Source organism: Somniosus microcephalus, unplaced genomic scaffold (assembly GCF_052327205.1).
Source record: "Somniosus microcephalus isolate GS21.2 unplaced genomic scaffold, FLI_Smic_1.0 unresolved_chr7, whole genome shotgun sequence".
NCBI lineage: Eukaryota > Metazoa > Chordata > Chondrichthyes > Squaliformes > Somniosidae > Somniosus > Somniosus microcephalus.
Genome location: NW_028225185.1, coordinates 41077529 through 41100572, shown reverse-complemented (window position 1 = coordinate 41100572; position 23044 = coordinate 41077529). Strand labels below are relative to the sequence as shown.

The 23044-nt window shown below is 53.9% G+C and overlaps 1 protein-coding gene across 1 annotated transcript in view; it reads right to left on the bottom strand.

Annotated features, from left to right (window-relative positions):
- Positions 1-1727: 1727 nt before the first annotated feature.
- Positions 1728-23044, bottom strand: part of LOC147086833 (membrane-associated guanylate kinase, WW and PDZ domain-containing protein 2-like) — a 105707-nt gene continuing 84390 nt past the window's right edge. The window contains exons 14-15 of the mRNA XM_085979017.1: positions 15308-15446; positions 1728-3244 (exon numbers count right to left, since the gene is read on the bottom strand). Of these exons, the coding sequence (XP_085835143.1) occupies positions 2232-3244; positions 15308-15446 (1152 nt within the window). The 3' untranslated portion in view covers positions 1728-2231. The remainder of the gene's footprint in view (positions 3245-15307; positions 15447-23044) is intronic.

Below are 23044 nucleotides of genomic sequence, written 5' to 3'. Positions count from 1 at the left end.
CGCTTCGGTGAAGGTGTTGACGATGGCTTGGAGTACGACCTCCGAGTGAGCGCAGACGCATGCATCGTCTGTATACTGTAATTCGACGACAGAGGATGGGACGACCTTGGATCTGGACTGGAGGCGGCGGAGGTTGAACAGTTTCCCGTTTGCTCTGTAAATTAGCTCCACTCCAGTGGAGCCAGTGTAGCTCAGCGAGCGCAGGGTGGGGTGATGGGTGAACGGGACTGGGTGCGAGTTAGGAGTTGGGGGATGAGGGTTCGGGCGATGTTACGGGCAGTGGAAGTAGGCAGTCTTGGTGATGGAGAGCATGTGGGGTCGGAAGCTCATCTCGGGGGGGGGGGTCAGAGGTGACGGGGGCGAGTCAAAGGTTAGAGGGCGGGGCTGGGGGAGGGGGAGGAGTGAGCCTCCTTTGACAAACTCCTTCGAGGATTTTAAGCGACTGGATGGGATGGTACAAGGAAAAGTGGGATACAGCCGACAAGGTACGGACGGATCTGAGTTAGACTGAGAGGACCGCCAGCAGTCACGTGACAGAAATGATCGATAGAGGCACAGCCTGGCTGGGTTGCGTAATGGGTTTTTATTAATTCATAGCACATAATATTATACAAGTTATACAAAAAACTGACTCTCTTTAGAATTCGATATATAACATCCTTCATTTAAACAGAACTCCCATTTCTCCAGCGCCTTTCACCACCTCAGGACGTCCCAAAGAGCTTCACAGCCAATGAAGGACTTTTTTGAAGTGTGGTCACTGTTGTAATGTGGGAAACGCGGCAGCCAATTTGTGCACAGCAAGCTCCCACAAACAGCAATGTGATAAATGACCGGATCATGTTTTTTAGTGATGTTGGTTGAGGGATAAATATTGGCCCCAGGACACCGGGGAGAACTCCCCCCTGCTCTTCTTCCGATAGTGGCCATGGGATCTTTTACGTCCACCTGAGAGAGCAGACAGGGCCTCAGCTAAACCTCTCCTCCCGAAAGGCAGTGCGGCGCTCCCTCAGTACTGCCCCTCCGACAGTGCGGCGCTCCCTCAGTACCGCCCCTCCGACAGTACGACGCTCCCTCAGTACTGCCCCTCCGACAGTGCGGCGCTCCCTCAGTACTGCCCCTCCGACAGTACGACGCTCCCTCAGTACTGCCCCTCCGACAGTGCGGCGCTCCCTCAGTACCGCCCCGACAGTGCGGCGCTCCCTCAGTACCGCCCCTCCGACAGTGCGGCGCGCCCTCAGTACCGCCCCTCCGACAGTGCGGCGCTCCCTCAGTACCGCACCTCCGACAGTGCGGCGCTCCCTCAGTACCGCCCCTCCGACAGTGCGGCGCTCCCTCAGTACCGCCCCTCCGACAGTGTGGCGCTCCCTCAGTACCGCCCCTCCGACAGTGCGGCGCTCCCTCAGTACTGCCCCTCCGACAGTGCGGCGCTCCCTCAGTACCGCCCCTCCGACAGTGCGGTGCTCCCTCAGTACTGCCCCTCCGACAGTGCGGTGCTCCCTCAGTACTGCCCCTCCGACATTGCGGCGCTCCCTCAGTACCGCCCCTCCGACAGTGCGGCGCTCCCTCAGTACTGCCCCTCCGACAGTGCGGCGCTCCCTCAGTACTGCCCCTCCGACAGTGCGGCACTCCCTCAGTACTGCCCCTCCGACAGTGCGGCGCTCCCTCAGTACCGCCCCTCCGACAGTGCGGCACTCCCTCAGTACCGCCCCTCCGACAGTGCGGCGCTCCCTCAGTACTGCCCCTCCGACAGTGCGGCGCTCCCTCAGCACTGCCCCTCCGACAGTGCGGCGCTCCCTCAGTACCGCCCCTCCGACAGTGCGGCGCTCCCTCAGTACTGCCCCTCCGACAGTGTGGCGCTCCCTCAGTACCGCCCCTCCGACAGTGCGGCGCTCCCTCAGTACCGCCCCTCCGACAGTGCGGCGCTCCCTCAGTACCGTCCCTCCGACAGTGCGGCGCGCCCTCAGTACTGGCACCGGGGGAGCGTCGGGCCTGGATTACGGGGCTCGAGTCTCTGGAGTGGGGGCTTAAAACCCACGACCTTCTGACTCGGAGACGGAGACTGACACTTAAAAGCGAACTCACTCCCTCAGCCCATCAAACCCGTCCCTCGCACTCCCCTCCCCAGACCCTCTCCTGACGGATAGTGCTCGTGGTGCAATCCTAGCAGCCTCCCCGCCCCGCCAAGTCTTGACCACATCCTTCGCCTCCGCTCCCGCTCCCCAACCTGTTCAACTCGACCACGACCCGTCCACGATCTCCAGTAGTTTCTCTCTCCTCGGCACGATCCAGGGTCCCGGGGCCAGGATCCCCTTCAACCTCCGCCCATCCTGCTTCCGGCTCCCGCAGTGCGTGCAGTACCGCTCGTCCGCCCCCCGCTGGCATGCTGGCAGAGGTCCCCCGAGGTGGTCCAGCCCCTTCCCGATCATGGAGTACAGCAGCCGCTGCTCGTCGAAGCTGCCGAGGGCCGCGGCCTCCTCGGAGGGCGTGCCCTCGCTACCCTCCGACTCCGTCTCGCTGCTCTCCTCGGCCAGGGGCTGAGGGGGGGCGGGGAAGGCCTGGGGCCTAGATCCGGGGAGAGCCTGGGGCCTAGAGTCGGGGAGAGACTGGGGCCTAGAGTCAGGGAGTGACTGGGGCCTAGAGTCGGGGAGAGCCTGGGGCCTAGAGTCGGGGAGAGCCTGGGGCCTAGAGTCGGGGAGAGCCTGGTGCCTGGAGTCGGAGAGAGCCTGGGGCCTAGAGTCGGGGAGAGCCTGGGGCCTAGAGTCGGGGAGAGCCTGGGGCCTTGAGTCGGAGAGAGCCTGAGGCCTTTGGTTGGGGAGGGCCTGAGGCCGAGAGTCGAGGCGAGCCTGGGGCCTAGCGTGCTTGAGGAGAGCCTGAGACCTAGTGTCGGGGAGGGCCGCGAGCCCTTTGCTGTCGCGCCGCCTTCTGCCTGGCCGACTGTGGCCCCGGGAGTCGTCTGCGACGGGACGGGTGTCCGGGCCTCCTCTCTCCCTGGCTGTCTTGGCCCCTGCTGTCCTACCCCCTCGGGCCCATACCTGGTCCTCCTCGTCCAGCCGACAACGGGCTGGGTCGGGGGAGGAGATCACCCCGGGCGGGGACTGGGCCTCAGGCTCCGGGCTGGCCTGGGTCTCCTGCCGGGGTCTCTGTCGCTTGGTCCGGCCTCGAGTGATGAGGGAGACGGGCTGGTGGCGGACTGGGAGCTCGAGGTCTGCTTCTTCCTCCATCTCTGCCGCGATGTCAGGACCTACAGGTACATAAAAGATTCAAATTAAAACCAGGCCTCGCCCCAGGCCCCGAGGCTAAAGTTTGTGAGCAACCCAGACACAGTGCAGCTATAGAGGGTTACAATTACCCTCAGTGCCTCCTTGCCCTGGGAGTGTTTGATGGGACAGTGTAGAGGGAGATTCACTCTGAATCTAACCCTGTCTATTCCATTTCCATAGTTGTCTTCCTTGAGTTTAATAAACAATGACACACAGCCTGGGCCTGTGGGGAGAGCAATCTGTTACTGTCTGAACACGTGTGAGTGGAGACGCCCTGATTCTGCCCCGCAGGCAAAATACCACAGTACCGTTCAACCTTTAATGTGGTTCCTCTCTACTTCAGAACATAAACAACTCACCCAGTGTGGTACTGAACTGCACACTGCAGGAAGAGCCAAGGCTTCATCCCTGGACTATGCAGGGTGAGCGGGGCAGTGGGATTAGTCTGGGATTCACACCGGGCTATGGGGAGAGAGCGGGGCAGTGGGATTAATTTGGGGATTGATACAGGGCAATGGGGACTGAGCGGGGCAGTGGGATTAGTTTGGGGATTGATACAGGGCAATGGGGACTGAGCGGGGCAGTGGGATTAGTTTGGGATTGATACAGGGCTATGGGGAGAGAGCGGGGCAGTGGGATTAGTTTGGGATTGATACAGGGCTATGGGGAGAGAGCGGGGCAGTGGGATTAATTTGGGGATTGATACAGGGCAATGGGGACAGAGCGGGGCAGTGGGATTAGTTTGGGATTGATACAGGGCTATGGGGAGAGAGCGGGGCAGTGGGATTAGTTTGAGATAGATACATGGCTCTGGGGAGAGAGCAGGGCAGTAGGATTAATTTGGGATTGATGCAGGGCTATGGGGAGAGAGCGGGGCTGTGGGATTAGTTTGGGATTGATACAGAGCTATGGGGAGAGAGCGTGGGCAGTGGGATTAGTTTGGGATTAATGCAGGGCTATGGGGAGAGAGCGGGGCAGTGGGATTAGTTTGGGATTGATACAGGGCTATGGGGAGAGAGCGGGGCAATGGGATTAGTTTGGTATTGATACAGGGTTATGGGGAGAGAGCGGGGCAGTGGGATTAGTTTAGGATTGATACAGGGCTATGGGGAGAGAGCGGGGCAGTGGGATTAGTTTGGGATTAATACAGGGCTATGGGGAGAGAGCGGGGCAGTGGGATTAGTTTGGGGATTGATACAGGGCTATGGGGAGAGAGCGAGGCAGTGGGATTAGTTTGGGATTAATACAGGGCTATGGGGAGAGAGCGGGGCAATGGGATTAGTTTGGTTTTGATACAGGGTTATGGGGAGAGAGCAAGGAAATGGGATTAGTTTGGGATTGATACAGGGCTATGGGGAGAGAGCGGGGCAGTGGGATTAGTTTGGGATTGATACAGGGCTATGGGGAGAGAGCAGGGCAGTGGGATTAGTTTGGGATTGATACAGGGCTATGGGGAGAGAGCGGGGCAATGGGATTAGTTTGGTATTGATACAGGGTTATGGGGAGAGAGCGGGGCAGTGGGATTAGTTTAGGATTGATACAGGGCTATGGGGAGAGAGCGGGGCAGTGGGATTAGTTTGGGATTGATACAGGGCTATGGGGAGAGAGCGGGGAAGTGGGATTAGTTTGGGATTGATACAGGACTATGGGGAGAGAGCAGGGCAGTGGGATTAGTTTCGGATTGATACAGGGCTATGGGGAGAGAGCGGGGCAGTGGGATTAGTTTGGGGATTGATACAGGGCTATGGGGAGAGAGCGGGGCAGTGGGATTAGTTTGAGATAGATACATGGCTCTGGGGAGAGAGCGTGAGCAGTGGGATTAATTTGGGATTGATGCAGGGCTATGGGGAGAGAGCGGGGCTGTGGGATTAGTTTGGGATTGATACAGAGCTATGGGGAGAGAGCGTGAGCAGTGGGATTAGTTTGAGGATTGATACAGGGCTATGGGGAGAGAGCGTGGGCAGTGGGATTAGTTTGGGATTAATGCAGGGCTATGGGGAGAGAGCGGGGCAGTGGGATTAGTTTGGGATTGATACAGAGCTATGGGGAGAGAGCGTGAGCAGTGGGATTAGTTTGAGGATTGATACAGGGCTATGGGGAGAGAGCGTGGGCAGTGGGATTAGTTTGGGATTAATACAGGGCTATGGGGAGAGAGCGGGGCAGTGGGATTAGTTTGGGATTAATACAGGGCTATGGGGAGAGAGCGGGGCAATGGGATTAGTTTAGGATTGATACAGGGCTATGGGGAGAGAGCGAGACAGTGGGATTAGTTTGAGGATTGATACAGGGCTATGGGGAGAGAGCGTGGGCAGTGGGATTAGTTTGGGATTAATACAGGGCTATGGGGAGAGAGCGGGGCAGTGGGATTAGTTTGGGATTAATACAGGGCTATGGGGAGAGAGCGGGGCAATGGGATTAGTTTAGGATTGATACAGGGCTATGGGGAGAGAGCGAGACAGTGGGATTAGTTTGGGATTAATACAGGGCTATGGGGAGAGAGCGAGGCAGTGGGATTAGTTTGGGATTAATACAGGGCTATGGGGAGAGAGCGAGGCAGTGGGATTAGTTTGGGATTAATACAGGGCTATGGGGAGAGAGCGGGGCAATGGGATTAGTTTGGGATTAATACAGGGCTATGGGGAGAGAGCGGGGCAATGGGATTAGTTTGGTTTTGATACAGGGTTATGGGGAGAGAGCAAGGAAATGGGATTAGTTTGGGATTGATACAGGGCTATGGGGAGAGAGCGGGGCAATGGGATTAGTTTGGGATTAATACAGGGCTATGGGGAGAGAGCGGGGCAATGGGATTAGTTTGGGATTAATACAGGGCTATGGGGAGAGAGCGGGGCAATGGGATTAGTTTGGTTTTGATACAGGGCTATGGGGAGAGAGCAGGGCAGTGGGATTAGTTTGGGATTGATACAGGGCTATGGGGAGAGAGCGGGGCAATGGGATTAGTTTGGGATTGATACAGGGCTATGGGGAGAGAGCGGGGCAATGGGATTAGTTTGGGATTAATACAGGGCTATGGGGAGAGAGCAGGGCAGTGGGATTAGTTTGGGATTGATACAGGGCTATGGGGAGAGAGCGGGGAAGTGGGATTAGTTTGGGATTGATACAGGACTATGGGGAGAGAGCGGGGCAGTGGGATTAGTTTGGGATTGATACAGGGTTATGGGGAGAGAGCGGGGCAGTGGGATTAGTTTGGGATTGATACAGGGCTATGGGGAGAGAGCAGGGCAGTGGGATTAGTTTCGGATTGATCCAGGGCTATGGGGAGAGAGCGGGGCAGTGGGATTAGTTTGGGATTGATACAGGGCTATGGGGGAGAGAGCGGGGCAGTGGGATTAGTTTGGGATTGATACAGGGCTATGGGGAGAGACGGGAGCAGTGGGGTTAGTTTGGGATTGATACAGGGCTATGTGGAGAGAGCGGGGCAGTGGGATTAGTTTGGGAATTGATACAGGGCTATGGGGAGAGAGCGGGGCAGTGGGATTAGTTTGGGATTGATACAGGGCTATGTGGAGAGAGCGGGGCAGTGGGATTAGTTTGGGAATTGATACAGGGCTATGGGGAGAGAGCGGGGCAGTGGGATTAGTTTGGGGATTGATACAGGGCTATGGGGAGACAGCGGGACAGTGGGATTAGTTTGGGATTGATACAGGGCTATGGGGAGAGAGCGGGGCAGTGGGATTGGTTTGGGGATTGATACAGGGCTATGGGGAGAGCGGGGCAGTGAGATTAGTTTGGGATTGATACAGGACTATGGGGAGAGAGTGGGGCAGTGGGATTAGTTTGGGGATTAATACAGGGCTATGGGGAGAGAGCGGGGCAGTGGGATTAGTTTGGGGATTGATACAGGGCTATGGGGAGAGAGTGGGGCAGTGGGATTAGTTTGGGGATTGATACAGGGCTATGGGGAGAGAGTGGGGCAGTGGGATTAGTTTGGGGATTGATACAGGGCTACGGGGAGAGAGCGGGGCAGTGGGATTAATTTGGGGATTGATACAGGGCTATGGGGAGAGAGCGGGGCAGTGGGATTAGTTTGGGGATTGATACAGGGCTATGGGGAGAGAGTGGGGCAGTGGGATTAGTTTGGGATTGATACAGGGCTATGGGGAGAGAGCGTGGCAGTGGGATTAATTTGGGGATTGATACAGGGCTATGGGGAGAGAGCGGGGCAGTGGGATTAGTTTGGGGATTGATACAGGGCTATGGGGAGAGAGCGGGGCAGTGGGATTAGTTTGGGGATTGATACAGGGCTATGGCGAGAGAGCAGGGCAGTGGGATTAGTTTGGGGATTGATACAGGGCTATGGCGAGAGAGCAGGGCAGTGGGATTAGTTTGGGATTGATCCAACACAGAGATAGTCGGGCGAACCGCCTTCTCCTGTGCTGGAACCTTCTTTGGTTGCATGACTACGGTGGTTGAAAGGTCACCGTCTCCAGCGATTACACAGAGAGCTTTTGCAGAGAAGAAGATTGAGTGTGTCCATCGCCATGGCAACACAATAACTCAGCAAATACAGTCCCGGTTTGCGAGGACGATTAACCTTTTCATAACCATTCAGTTTGTTCGTTTAAATTTTGAATATTACACGGCTCTCTACCCACACACGAACTGCCCTCCATGTCTTTACTGGGGGCTAAAAGGACCCATTGCGGCCTACTCCCGGGGACCAGGCCCGTTTCCCCAGGATTCGCCCTACTGCCAGGCACGGTGGAGCGCTCACAGGGACCAGGCCCGTTCCACAGGATTCGGCCTACTGCCAGGCACGGTGGCCTACTCCCATGGACCAGGCCCGTTCTCCAGGAGTCGGCCTACTGCCAGGCACGGTGGCCTACTCCCATGGACCAGGCCCGTTCTCCAGGATTCGGCCTAATGCCAGGCACGGTGGCCTACTCCCATGGACCAGCCCCGTTCTCCAGGATTCGGCCTACTGCCAGGCATGGTGGCCTGCTCCCATGGACCAGCCCCGTTCTCCAGGTTTCGGCCTACTGCCAGGCACGGTGGCCTAATCCCATGGACCGGGCCCATTCTCCAGGTTTCGGCCTACTGCCGGGCATGGTGGCCTGCTCCCAGGGAGCAATCCCTGTGCCGGATGGGTAGGCCCAAGGCCCACGCAATATTGGGCAACGTCCTTAATGCCCATTTCAGACGTGGGCCTATGACGTCTTATGTCTGGAACAATATGTGGGGCAGCGCACTTCCGGCTCAGAATGCGCGCTCATGCCGCTCCCTGCCCGCCATATTGAATGCTATCGCGCTTCCTTTACGCCCGTAAACCGGGCAGTGTCCAAGAGTCTCTAGGCCAATTTTTCTGTTCTCTAAAGAGTGGGACTCCTCCCCACTCCCATCCATCTCCTCTTCCTCCTGCAGTCATGGAATCTTACTGCACAGAAGGAGGCCATTCGGCCCATCGCGCCTGTGCTGACCTGTGCTATCCAATTAGTCCCACTCCCCCCTGCTCGTTCTCCATAGCCTTGCAATTTTTTTTCCCCTTCAAGTGTTTATCCAATTCTCTTCTGAAAGTTATTATTGAATCTGCTTCCTATTCCAAGTGTGATACGGAGACCAGAACTGTGCACAGTATTCCAAGTGTGATATGGAGACCAGAACTGTGCACAGTGCTCCAAGTGTCATATGGAGACCAGAACTGTGCACAGTGCTCCAAATGTGATATGGAGACCAGAACTGTGCACAGTGCTCCAAGTGTGATATGGAGACCAGAACTGTGCACAGTGCTCCAAGTGTGATATGGAGACCAGAACTGTGCCCAGTGCTCCTAGTGTGATATGGAGACCAGAACTGTGCACAGTGCTCCAAGTGTGATATGGAGACCAGAACTGTGCACAGTGTTCCAAGTGTGATATGGAGACCAGAACTGTGCACAGTGCTCCAAGTGTGATATGGAGACCAGAACTGTGCACAGTGCTCCAAGTGTGATATGGAGACCAGAACTGTGCACAGTGCTCCAAGTGTGATATGGAGACCAGAACTGTGCCCAGTGCTCCAAGTGTGATATGGAGACCAGAACTGTGCACAGTGCTCCAAGTGTGATATGGAGACCAGAACTGTGCACAGTGCTCCAAGTGTGATATGGAGACCAGAACTGTGCACAGTGCTCCAAGTGTCATATGGAGACCAGAACTGTGCACAGTGCTCAAAGTGTGATATGGAGACCAGAACTGTGCACAGTGCTCCAAGTGTGATATGGAGACCAGAACTGTGCACAGTGCTCCTAGTGTGATATGGAGACCAGAACTGTGCACAGTGCTCCAAGTGTGATATGGAGACCAGAACTGTGCACAGTGCTCCAAGTGTGATATGGAGACCAGAACTGTGCACAGTGCTCCAAGTGTGATATGGAGACCAGAACTGTGCACAGTGCTCCAAGTGTGATATGGAGACCAGAACTGTGCACAGTGCTCCAAGTGTGATATGGAGACCAGAACTGTGCACAGTGCTCCAAGTGTGATATGGAGACCAGAACTGTGCACAGTGCTCCAAGTGTGATATGGAGACCAGAACTGTGCACAGTGCTCCAAGTGTGATATGGAGACCAGAACTGTGCACAGTGCTCCAAGTGTGATATGGAGACCAGAACTGTGCACAGTGCTCCAAATGTGGTCTCACCAAGATTTGATATGGAGAACGAATAACAGAAGGTTAGCCTGCAGGTAAAGCAAACAATTAGGAAAGCAAATGGTATGTTGGTCTTTATTACAAAAAGATTTGAGTATAAGAGTAAAGAAGTCTTACTGCAATTATATAGGGCCCTGGTGAGACCACACCTGGAGCATTGTGGACAGTTTTGGTCTCCTTACCTAAGGAAGGATATACTTGCCATAGAGGGAGTGCAACAAAGGTTCACCAGACTGGTTCCTGGGATGGCGGGATTGTCCTACAAGGAGAGATTGAGGAGACAGGCCTACATGCCCTAGAGTTTAGAAGAATGAGAAGTGATCTCATATAAAACGTATAAAATTCTTAAGGGGATTGACAGGGTAGATGCTGAGAGGCTGTTTCCCCCCTGGCTGGAGAGTCTAGAACCAGGGGTCACAGTCTCAGGATAAGGGGTCGGCCATTTAGGACCGAGATGAGGAGGAATTTCTTCACTCAGAGGGCGGTGAATCTTTGGAATTCTCTGCCCCAGAGGGCTGTGGAGGCTCAGTCGTTGAGTATATTCAAGGCTGGGATCGCTAGATTTTTGAATATTAAGGGAATCAAGGGATATGGAGATCGGGCGGGAAGGTGGAGTTGAGGTCAAAGATCAGCCATGATCTTATTGAATGGCGGTGCAGGCTCGAGGGGCCGAAAGACCTACTCCTGCTCCCATCCCTTATGTTCTTAACTGTGCACAGTATTCGAAGTGAGGTATGACCAAGGTTTGATACAAGTCTAACATAACTTGAAGCTTTGCGGAACACCTCCGTTCAGTCCGTAAGGGTGACCCCGAGCTTCCGGTCGCCTGTCACTTTAATTCACCGCCCCATTCCCACTCGGACCTCACTGTACTTGGCCTCTTGTATTGTTCCACGGAGGGTCAACGTAAACTCGAGGAACAGCACCTCATCTTCCGATTAGGCACTCTGCAGCCTTCCGGACTCAACATCGAGTTCAACAATTTCAGATCATAACCTCGGCCCCCATGCAAGGGGGATGGAGTATAAAAACAGGGAAGTCTTGCTGCAGTTATACAGGGTATTGGTGAGGCCACACCTGGAATACTGCGTGCAGTTTTGGTTTCCATATTTAAGAAAAGATATACTTGCTCTCGAGGCGGTTCAGAGAAGGTTCACTCGGTTGATTCCGGAGATGAGGGGGTTGACGTATGAGGAAAGGTTGAGTAGGTTGGGCCTCTACTCATTGGAGTTCAGAAGAATGAGAGGCGATCTTATCGAAACATATAAGATTGTGAGGGGGCTTGATCGGGTGGATGCGGTGAGGATGTTTCCACTGATGGGTGAGACTAGAACTAGGGGGCATAATCTAAAAATAAGGGGCTGCCCTTCCAAAACTGAGATGAGGAGAAACTTCTTCACTCAGAGGGTAGTAAATCTATGGAATTTGCTACCCCAGAGAGCTGTGGAAGCTGCAACATTAAATACATTTAAAATGGAGATAGACAGTTTCCTAGCAGATAAGGGAATTAGGGGTTACGGGGAGAGGGCAGGGAAGTGGATGTGAGTCTAGATTCGGATCAGCCATGATCCTATTGAATGGCGGAGCAGGCCCGAGGGGCCGTATGGTCTACTCCTGCTCCTATTTCTTATGTTCTTATATTTTATCCACATCTTTGTTTTGGCCCTTTCCCCCACCGCCCCCCCTTTCCCTTTTTCTCTCTCCCACATGGCAACTGTCTCCCATTCTGCCAGCGCATTTCACACCTAATCTGGAGCCGTCTTTTGTCTCCACTAGTCCGACCACCATCTCGTCTGGTTTTGAATACCTCTTAATGTCTCTTCACTTCTCTTGTTCTCTCCCAGCCCTGCCTTTCGATCTATTTCATTTCCTTTCCAGTTTTGAAAAAGGGTTTCGACCCGAAACGTCGACTCTTATTTCTCTCCACGGATGTTGCCTGGCCTGCTGAGTTTCTCCAGCATTTTCTGTTGTTATTTCGGATTTCCGGCACCCGCAGTATTTTGCTAACATAACTTGAAGTTTATTGCTCTCGACATGAATCCTGCCCTCCTTTACAGCCAGGTCATGCACCCCCATGCCTCGGCCCTCCCCCGCACCCCCCCCCCCCCACCCCTCACCGCACCGAGGTACCGCCACTGAAACACATGCTCCAGTGTCGCGGCAGAAAGGAGAGGAGTACGCACCGAATCCTGTCAGCACGGCCCAGGAGAAAGTAGCAGGGCTCCCCGTGCCTGGAATTGGTCACACAGACGGAGAGGTTGGAGGGGCTCGTCGCTGAGAGACAGAACGAGGCGCCAGGAGGAGGAGGAGGAGGAGGAGGAGGAGGAGATGGAGGAGGAGGAGGAGGAGGAGGAGAAGGAGGAGGAGGAGAAGGAGAAGGAGGAGGAGAAGGAGGAGAAAAGAAGCAGAGAGTTAATTTTCTTCAGTCGATCAGAACAGCCCGGGGCGGCCGGAGTTAAGAATGAAAGATCTCGCGTTTCTCCAAGCACCTTTCACCGCATCATCACGTCCCAAAGCGCTTCACAGCCAATGAAGGTCTCTTGAAGTGCGGTCACTATTGGAATGTAGGATACGCACCGGGCAATTTGCGCACAGCAAGCTCCCACAAACAGCAATGTGATACCTGATCAGATCATCTGCTTTAGTTGGTTGAGGGATTAATATTGACCCCAGGACACCGGGGAGAGATCCCACCCACCCCGCTCTTCTTCTAATAGTGGCCGCGGGGTCTTTTATGTCCACCAGAGAGGGCAGATGGGGGACTCGGGTTTAACGTTTCATCCCGAAAGACGGCATCTCCGACAGTGCGGCGCTCCCTCAGTACTGCCCCTCCGACAGTGCGGCGCTCCCTCAGTACCGCCCCTCCGACAGTGCGGCGCTCCCTCAGTACTGCCCCTCGGACAGTGTGGCGCTCCCTCAGTACCGCCCCTCCGACAGCGCGGCGCTCCCTCCGTACCGCCCCTCCAACAGTGCGGCGCTCCCTCAGTACCGCCCCTCCGACAGTGCGGCGCTCCCTCAGTACCGCCCCTCCGACAGTGCGGCGCTCCCTCAGTACCGCCCCTCCGACAGTGCGGCGCTCCCTCAGTACCGCCCCTCCGACAGTGCGGCGCTCCCTCAGTACCGCCCCTCCGACAGTGCGGCGCTCCCTCAGTACTGCCCCTCCGACAGTGCGGCGCTCCCTCAGTACCGCCCCTCCGACAGTGCGGTGCTCCCTCAGTACCGCCCCTCCGACAGTGCGGCGCTCCCTCAGTACCGCCCCTCCGACAGTGCGGCGCTCCCTCAGTACCGCCCCTCCGACAGTGCGACGCTCCCTCAGTACTGCCCCTCCGTCAGTGCGGCGCTCCCTCAGTACTGCCCCTCCGACAGTGCGGCGCTCCCTCAGTACCGCCCCTCCGACAGTGCGGCGCTCCCTCAGTACCGCCCCTCCGACAGTGCAGCACTCCCTCAGTACCGCCCCTCCGACAGTGCAGCGCTCCCTCAGTACCGCCCCTCCGACAGTGCGGCGCTCCCTCAGTACCGCTCCTCCGACAGTGCGGCGCTCCCTCAGTACCGCCCCTCCGACAGTGCGGCGCCTCCATTGGGAGTTTAGGGGCTCCGTCCCCAGCTCTTCCTGCCTCCGAACGCGAGTCTGCACTTCTTCGGAACTGGTAGCGGGCAGACCAAGCCCTCGGGGGCAACCGGACTGCCGGCCTCGTGCCCCCTCTCCCTCTATAAAAGGGGTCCCTGATGGGGAGACTCCCTCTATAAAAGGGGTCCCTGATGGGGAGACTCCCTCTATAAAAGGGGTCCCTGATGGGGAGACTCCCTCTATAAAAGGGGTCCCTGATGGGGAGACTCCCTCTATAAAAGGGGTCCCTGATGGGGAGACTCCCTCTATAAAAGGGGTCCCTGATGGGGAGACTCCCTCTATAAAAGGGGTCCCTGATGGGGAGACTCCCTCTATAAAAGGGGTCCCTGATGGGGAGACTCCCTCGAAAAAAGGGGTCTGATGGGGAGACTCCCTCTATAAAAGGGGTCCCTGATGGGGAGACTCCCTCTATAAAAGGGGTCACTGATGGAGAGACTCCCTCTATAAAACGGGTCCCTGATGGGGAGACTCCCTCTATAAAAGGGGTCTGATGGGGAGACTCCCTCTATAAAAGGGGTCTGATGGGGAGACTCCCTCTATAAAAGGGGTCCCTGATGGGGAGACTACCTCTATAAAAGGGGTCCCTGATGGGGAGACTCCCTCTATAAAAGGGGTCTGATGGGGAGACTCCCTCTATAAAAGGGGTCCCTGATGGGGAGACTCCCTCTATAAAAGGGGTCCCTGATGGGGAGACTCCCTCTATAAAAGGGGTCCCTGATGGGGAGACTCCCTCTATAAAAGGGGTCCCTGATGGGGAGACTCCCTCTATAAAAGGGGTCCCTGATGGGGAGACTCCCTCTATAAAAGGGGTCCCTGATGGCGAGACTCCCTCTATAAAAGGGGTCCCTGAGACTCCCTCTATAAATGGGGTCCATGATGGCGAGACTCTCTCTATAAAAGGGGTCCCTGAGACTCCCTCTATAAATGGGGTCCATGATGGCGAGACTCTCTCTATAAAAGGGGTCCCTGAGACTCCCTCTATAAATGGGGTCCCTGAGACGCCCTCTATAAATGGGGTCCCTGATGGCGAGACTCCCTGTACGGCACTAAGCTCCTGGTCTACAGAGCAGCAGTGATACCCGCTCTGCTGTCTGCCTCAGAATCATGGACCATGTACAGCAGGCACCTCAATGCACTGGAGAGGTACCACCAACGCTGCCTCCGCAAGATCCTGCAAATCCATCGACAGGATAGGCGCACCGACGTCAGTGTTCTTGCTCAGGCCAACATCGAAGCTCTGACCACGCTCGATCACTCCGATGGATGGGCCACATCGTCTGCATGCCCGATACGAGACTCCCAAAGCAAGCGCTCTACTCGGAGCTCCGACACGGCAAGAGAGCCCCAGGTGGGCAGAGGAAATGCTTCAAGGACACCCTCAAAGCCTCCTTGAAAAAGTGTAACATCCCCACCGACACCTGGGAATCCCTGGCCCAAGACCGCACAAAGCGGAGGAGAAACATCCGAGAAGGCGCCGAGCACCTCGAGTCTCTTCGCCGGGAGCAAACGGAAGCCAAGCGCAGGCAGCGCAAGGAGCGCACGTCAACCCAAGCACCCCACCCACCTGCCCCTTCAACCACCGTCTGCCCCACCTGTGACAGAGACTGCAGGTCCCGCATTGGACTCATCAGTCACCTGAGAACTCATTGTACGTGTGGAAGCAAGTCATCCTCGGTTCCGAGGGACTGCCTAAGCAGAGAAGCTAAAAGGGGTCCCTGCTCTGCCTCCCGACCCGCTCCCGGTCGCAGACGGTCGGAGTCCCGTCACTCACCGTACTCTGGAACGTGTCCATTCCCGCAGCGCATCAGAAGCCGGATTTTCCTCTGTCCCTGTTTGATCAGCTCCACCGCACGCGCGTGAGTCATCCCTTGGGTCCGCTCCCCGTTAATCTCAACAAGCTGGTCACCGATCTGTAAACAACAATAGTCGACACTTCAAAACACTCGCCGTGTCCCTCACACCCCTCACTGTAACACTCTCTGATATACCCCACACCCCTCACTGTAACACTGATATACCCCACACCCCTCACTGTAACACTCTGATATACCGCACACTCCTCACTGTAACACTGATATACCCCACACCCCTCACTGTAACACTGATATTCCCCACACCCCTCACTGTAACACTGTGATATACCCCACACCCCTCACTGTAACACTGATATTCCCCACACCCCTCACTGTAACACTGATATACCCCACACCCCTCACTGTAACACTCTGATATACCGCACACTCCTCACTGTAACACTGATATACCCCACATCCCTCACTGTAACACTGATATTCCCCACACCCCTCACTGTAACACTGTGATATACCCCACACCCCTCACTGTAACACTGATATTCCCCACACCCCTCACTGTAACACTGTGATATACCCCACACCCCTCACTGTAACACTGTGATATACCCCACACCCCTCACTGTAACACTCTCTGATATACCCCACACCCCTCACTGTAAAACCCTGATATACCCCACACCCCTCACTGTAACACTCTCTGATATACCCCACACCCCTCACTGTAAAACCCTGATATACCCCACACCCCTCACTGTAACACTCTCTGATATACCCCACACCCCTCACTGTAACACTGATATACCCCACACCCCTCACTGTAACACTGATATACCCCACACCCCTCACTGTAACACTCTCTGATATACCCCACACCCCTCACTGTAACACTCTCTGATATACCCCACACCCCTCACTGTAACACTGATATACCCCACACCCCTCACTGTAACACTCTCTGATATACCCCACACCCCTCACTGTAACACTGATATACCCCACACCCCTCACTGTAACACTCTCTGATATACCCCACACCCCTCACTGTAACACTGATATACCCCACACCCCTCACTGTAACACTCTGATATACCCCACACCCCTCACTGTAACACTCTGATATACCCCACACCCCTCACTGTAACACTGATATACCCCACACCCCTCACTGTAACACTCTGATATACCCCACACCCCTCACTGTAACACTCTGATATACCCCACACCCCTCACTGTAACACTGATATACCCCACACCGCTCACTGTAACACTCTGATATACCCCACACCCCTCACTGTAACACTCTGATATACCCCACACCCCTCACTGTAACACTGATATACCCCACACCCCTCACTGTAACACTCTGATATACCCCACACCCCTCACTGTAACACTCTGATATACCCCACACCCCTCACTGTAACACACTGATATACCCCACACCACTCACTGTAACACTCTGATATACCCCACACTCCTCACTGTAACACTCTGATATACCCCACACCCCTCACTGTAACACTGATATACCCCACACCCCTCACTGTAACACTCTGATATACCCCACACCCCTCACTGTAACACTCTGATATACCCCACACCCCTCACTGTAACACTCTGATATACCCCACACCCCTCACTGTAACACTGATATACCCCACACCCCTCACTGTAACACTCTGATATACCCCACACCCCTCACTGTAACACTCTCTGATATACCCCGCACCCCTCACTGTAACACTGATATACCCCACACCCCTCACTGTAACACTCTGATATACCCCACACCCCTCACTGTAACACTCTGATATACCCCACACCCCTCACTGTAACACTGATACACCCCACACCCCTCACTGTAACACTCTGATATACCCCACACTCCTCACTGTAACACTGATATACCCCACACCCCTCACTGTAACACTCTCTGATATACCCCACACCCCTCACTGTAACACTGATATACCCCACACCCCTCACTGTAACACTGATACACCCCACACCCCTCACTGTAACACTCTGATATACCCCACACTCCTCACTGTAACACTGATATACCCCACACCCCTCACTGTAACACTCTCTGATATACCCCACACCCCTCACTGTAACACTCTGATATACCCCACACCCCTCACTGTAACACTCTGATATACCCCACACTCCTCACTGTAACACTCTGATATACCCCACACCCCTCACTGTAACACTCTGATATACCCCACACCCCTCACTGGAACACTCTGATATACCCCACACCCCTCACTGTAACACTGATATACCCCACATCCCTCACTGTAACACACTGATATACCCCACACTCCTCACTGTAACACTGATATACCCCACACCCCTCACTGTAACACTCTGATATACCCCACACCCCTCACTGTAACACTCTGATATACCCCACACCCCTCACTGTAACACTCTGATATACCCCACACCCCTCACTGTAACACTTTGATATAACCCACACCCCTCACTGTAACACTGATATACCCCACACCCCTCACTGTAACACTCTGATATACCCCACACCCCTCACTGTAACACTCTGATATACACCACACCCCTCACTGTAACACTCTGATATACCCCACACTCCTCACTGGAACACTCTGATATACCCCACACCCCTCACTGTAACACTCTGATATACCCCACACTCCTCACTGTAACACTCTGATATACCCCACACTCCTCACTGTAACACTGATATACCCCACACCCCTCACTGTAACACTCTGATATACCCCACACCCCTCACTGTAACACTCTGATATACCCCACACCCCTCACTGTAACACTCTGATATACCCCACACCCCTCACTGTAACACTTTGATATAACCCACACCCCTCACTGTAACACTCTGATATACCCCACACCCCTCACTGTAACACTCTGATATACCCCACACCCCTCACTGTAACACTCTGATATACCCCACACCCCTCACTGTAACACTTTGATATACCCCACACCCCTCACTGTAACACTGATATACCCCACACCCCTCACTGTAACACTCTGATATACCCCACACTCCTCACTGCAACACTCTGATATAACCCACATCCCTCACTGTAACACTGATATACCCACACCCCTCACTGTAACACTGATATACCCCACACCCCTCACTGTAACACTCTGATATACACCACACCCCTCACTGTAACACTCTGAAAAACCCCACACCCCTCACTGTAACACTGATATACACCACACCCCTCACTGTAACACTGATATACCCCACAACCCTCACGGTAACACTCTGATATACCCCACACCCCTCACTGTAACACTCTGATATAACCCACACCCCTCACTGTAACACTCTGATATACACCTCACCCCTCACTGTAACACTCTGATATACCCCACACCCCTCACTGTAACACTCTGATATACCCCACACCCCTCACTGTAACACTCTGATATACCCCACACCCCTCACTGTAACACTCTGATATACCCCACACCCCTCACTGTAACACTGATATACCCCACACCCCTCACTGTAACACACTGATATACCCCACACCCCTCATTGTAACACTCTGATATACCCCACACCCCTCACTGTAACACTGATATACCCCACACCCCTCACTGTAACACTCTGATATACCCCACACCCCTCACTGTAACACTCTGATATACCCCACACCCCTCACTGTAACACTGATATACCCCACACCCCTCACTGTAACACACTGATATACCCCACACCCCTCATTGTAACACTCTGATATACCCCACACCCCTCACTGTAACACTGATATACCCCACACCCCTCACTGTAACACTCTGATATACCCCACACCCCTCACTGTAACACTCTGATATACCCCACACCCCTCACTGTAACACTCTGATATACCCCACACTCCTCACTGTAACACTGATATACCCCACACCCCTCACTGTAACACTCTGATATACCCCACACCCCTCACTGTAACACTCTGATATACGCCACACCCCTCACTGTAACACTCTGATATACCCCACACTCCTCACTGTAACACTCTGATATACCCCACACCCCTCACTGTAACACTCTGATATACCCCACACCCCTCACTGTAACACTCTGATATACCCCACACCCCTCACTGTAACACTCTGATATACCCCACACCCCTCACTGTAACACTCTGATATACGCCACACCCCTCACTGTAACACTGATATACCCCACACCCCTCACTGTAACACTCTGATATACCCCACACCCCTCACTGTAACACTCTGATATACGCCACACCCCTCACTGTAACACTCTGATATACCCCACACCCCTCACTGTAACACTCTGATATACCCCACACCCCTCACTGTAACACTCTGATATACCCCACACCCCTCACTGTAACACTCTGATATACACCACACCCCTCACTGTAACACTCTGATATACCCCACACCCCTCACTGTAACACTCTGATATACCCCACTCCCCTCACTGTAACACTTTGATATAACCCACACCCCTCACTGTAACACTCTGATATACCCCACACCCCTCACTGTAACACTCTGATATACCCCACACCCCTCACTGTAACACTCTGATATACCCCACACCCCTCACTGTAACACTTTGATATAACCCACACCCCTCACTGTAACACTCTGATATACCCCACACCCCTCACTGTAACACTGATATACCCCACACCCCTCACTGTACACACTGATATAGCCCACACCCCTCACTGTAACACTGATATACCCCACACCCCTCACTGTAACACACCGATATACACCTCACCCCTCACTGTAACACTCTGATATACCCCACACCCCTCACTGTAACACTCTGATATAAACCACACCCCTCACTGTAACACTCTGATATACCCCACGCCCCTCACTGTAACACTTTGATATAACCCACACCCCTCACTGTAACACACTGATATACCCCACACCCCTCACTTTAACACTCTGATATAAACCACACCCCTCACTGTAACACTGATATACCCCACACCCCTCACTGTAACACTCTGATATACCCCACACCCCTCACTGTAACACTCTGATATACCCCACACCCCTCACTGTAACACTCTGATATACCCCACACCCCTCACTGTAACACTGATATACCCCACACCCCTCACTGTAACACCCTGATATACCCCACACCCCTCACTGTAACACTCTGATATACCCCACACCCCTCACTGTAACACTGATATACCCCACACCCCTCACTGTAACACTCCGATATACCCCACACCCCTCACTGTAACACTCTGATATACCCCACACCCCTCACTGTAACACACTGATATACCCCACACCCCTCACTGTAACACTCTGATATACCCCACACCCCTCACTGTAACACTCTGATATACCCCACACCCCTCACTGTAACACTGATATACCCCACACCCCTCACTGTAACACCCTGATATACCCCACACCCCTCACTGTAACACTCTGATATACCCCACACCCCTCACTGTAACACTGATATACCCCACACCTCTCACTGTAACACTGATATACCCCACACCCCTCACTGTAACACTCTGATATACCCCACACCCCTCACTGTAACACTGATATACCCCACACCCCTCACTGTAACACACTGATATACCCCACACCCCTCACTGTAACACTCTGATATACCCCACACCCCTCACTGTAACACTGTGATATACCCCACACCCCTCACTGTAACACTGATATACCCACACCCCTCACTGTAACACTCTGATATACCCCACACCCCTCACTGTAACACTCTGATATACCCCACACCCCTCACTGTAACACACTGATATACCCCACACCCCTCACTGTAACACTCTGATATACCCCACACCCCTCACTGTAACACTGATATACCCCACACCCCTCACTGTAACACACTGATATACCCCACACCCCTCACTGTAACACTCTGATATACCCCACACCCCTCACTGTAACACTGATATACCCCACACCCCTCACTGTAACACTCTGATATACCCCACACCCCTCACTGTAACACTGATATACCCCACACCCCTCACTGTAACACTCTGATATACCCACACCCCTCACTGTAACACTCTGATATACCCCACACCCCTCACTGTAACACTGATATACCCCACACCCCTCACTGTAACACTCTGATATACCCCACACCCCTCACTGTAACACTGATATACCGCACACCCCTCACTGTAACACTCTGATATACCCCACACCCCTCACTGTAACACTCTGATATACCCCACACCCCTCACTGTAACACTCTGATATACCCCACACCCCTCACTGTAACACTGATATACCCCACACCCCTCACTGTAACACTGATATACCCCACACCCCTCACTGTAACACTCTGATATACCCCACACCCCTCACTGTAACACTCTGATATACACCTCACCCCTCACTGTAACACTCTGATATACCCCACACCCCTCACTGTAACACTCTGATATACCCCACACCCCTCACTGTAACACTCTGATATACCCCACACCCCTCACTGTAACACTGATATACCCCACACCCCTCACTGTAACACTGATATACCCTACACCCCTCACTGTAACACTCTGATATACCCCACACCCCTCACTGTAACACTCTGATATACCCCACACCCCTCACTGTAACACTCTGATATACCCCACACCCCTCACTGGAACACTCTGATATACCCCACACCCCTCACTGTAACACTGATACACCCCACACCCCTCACTGTAACACTGATATACCCCACACCCCTCACTGGAACACTCTGATATACCCCACACTCCTCACTGTAACACTCTGATATACCCCACACCCCTCACTGTAACACTGATATACCCCACACCCCTCACTGTAACACTCTGATATACCCCACACCCCTCACTGTAACACTCTGATATACCCCACACCCCTCACTGTAACACTCTGATATACCCCACACCCCTCACTGTAACACTCTGATATACCCCACACCCCTCACTGTAACACTCTGATATACCCCACACCCCTCACTGTAACACTCTGATATACCCCACACCACTCACTGTAACACTCTGATATACCCCACAGCCCTCACTGTAACACTCTGATATACCCCACACCCCTCACTGTAACACTCTCTGATATACCCCACACCCCTCACTGTAACACTGATATACCCCACACCCCTCACTGTAACACTCTGATATACCCCACACCCCTCACTGTAACACTCTGATATACCCCACACCCCTCACTGTAACACTGATATACCCCACACCCCTCACTGTAACACTCTGATATACCCCACACCCCTCACTGTAACACTCTGATATAACCCACACCCCTCACTGTAACACTCTGATATACCCCACACCCCTCACTGTAACACTCTGATATACCCCACACCCCTCACTGTAACACTGATATACCCCACACCCCTCACTGTAACACTGATATACCCCACACCCCTCACTGTAACACTCTGATATACCCCACACCCCTCACTGTAACACTGTGATATACCCCACACCCCTCACTGTAACACTGATATACCCCACACCCCTCACTGTAACACACTGATATACCCCACACCCCTCACTGTAACACAGTGATATACCCCACACCCCTCACTGTAACACACTGATATACCCCACACCCCTCACTGTAACACTCCGATATACCCCACACCCCTCACTGTA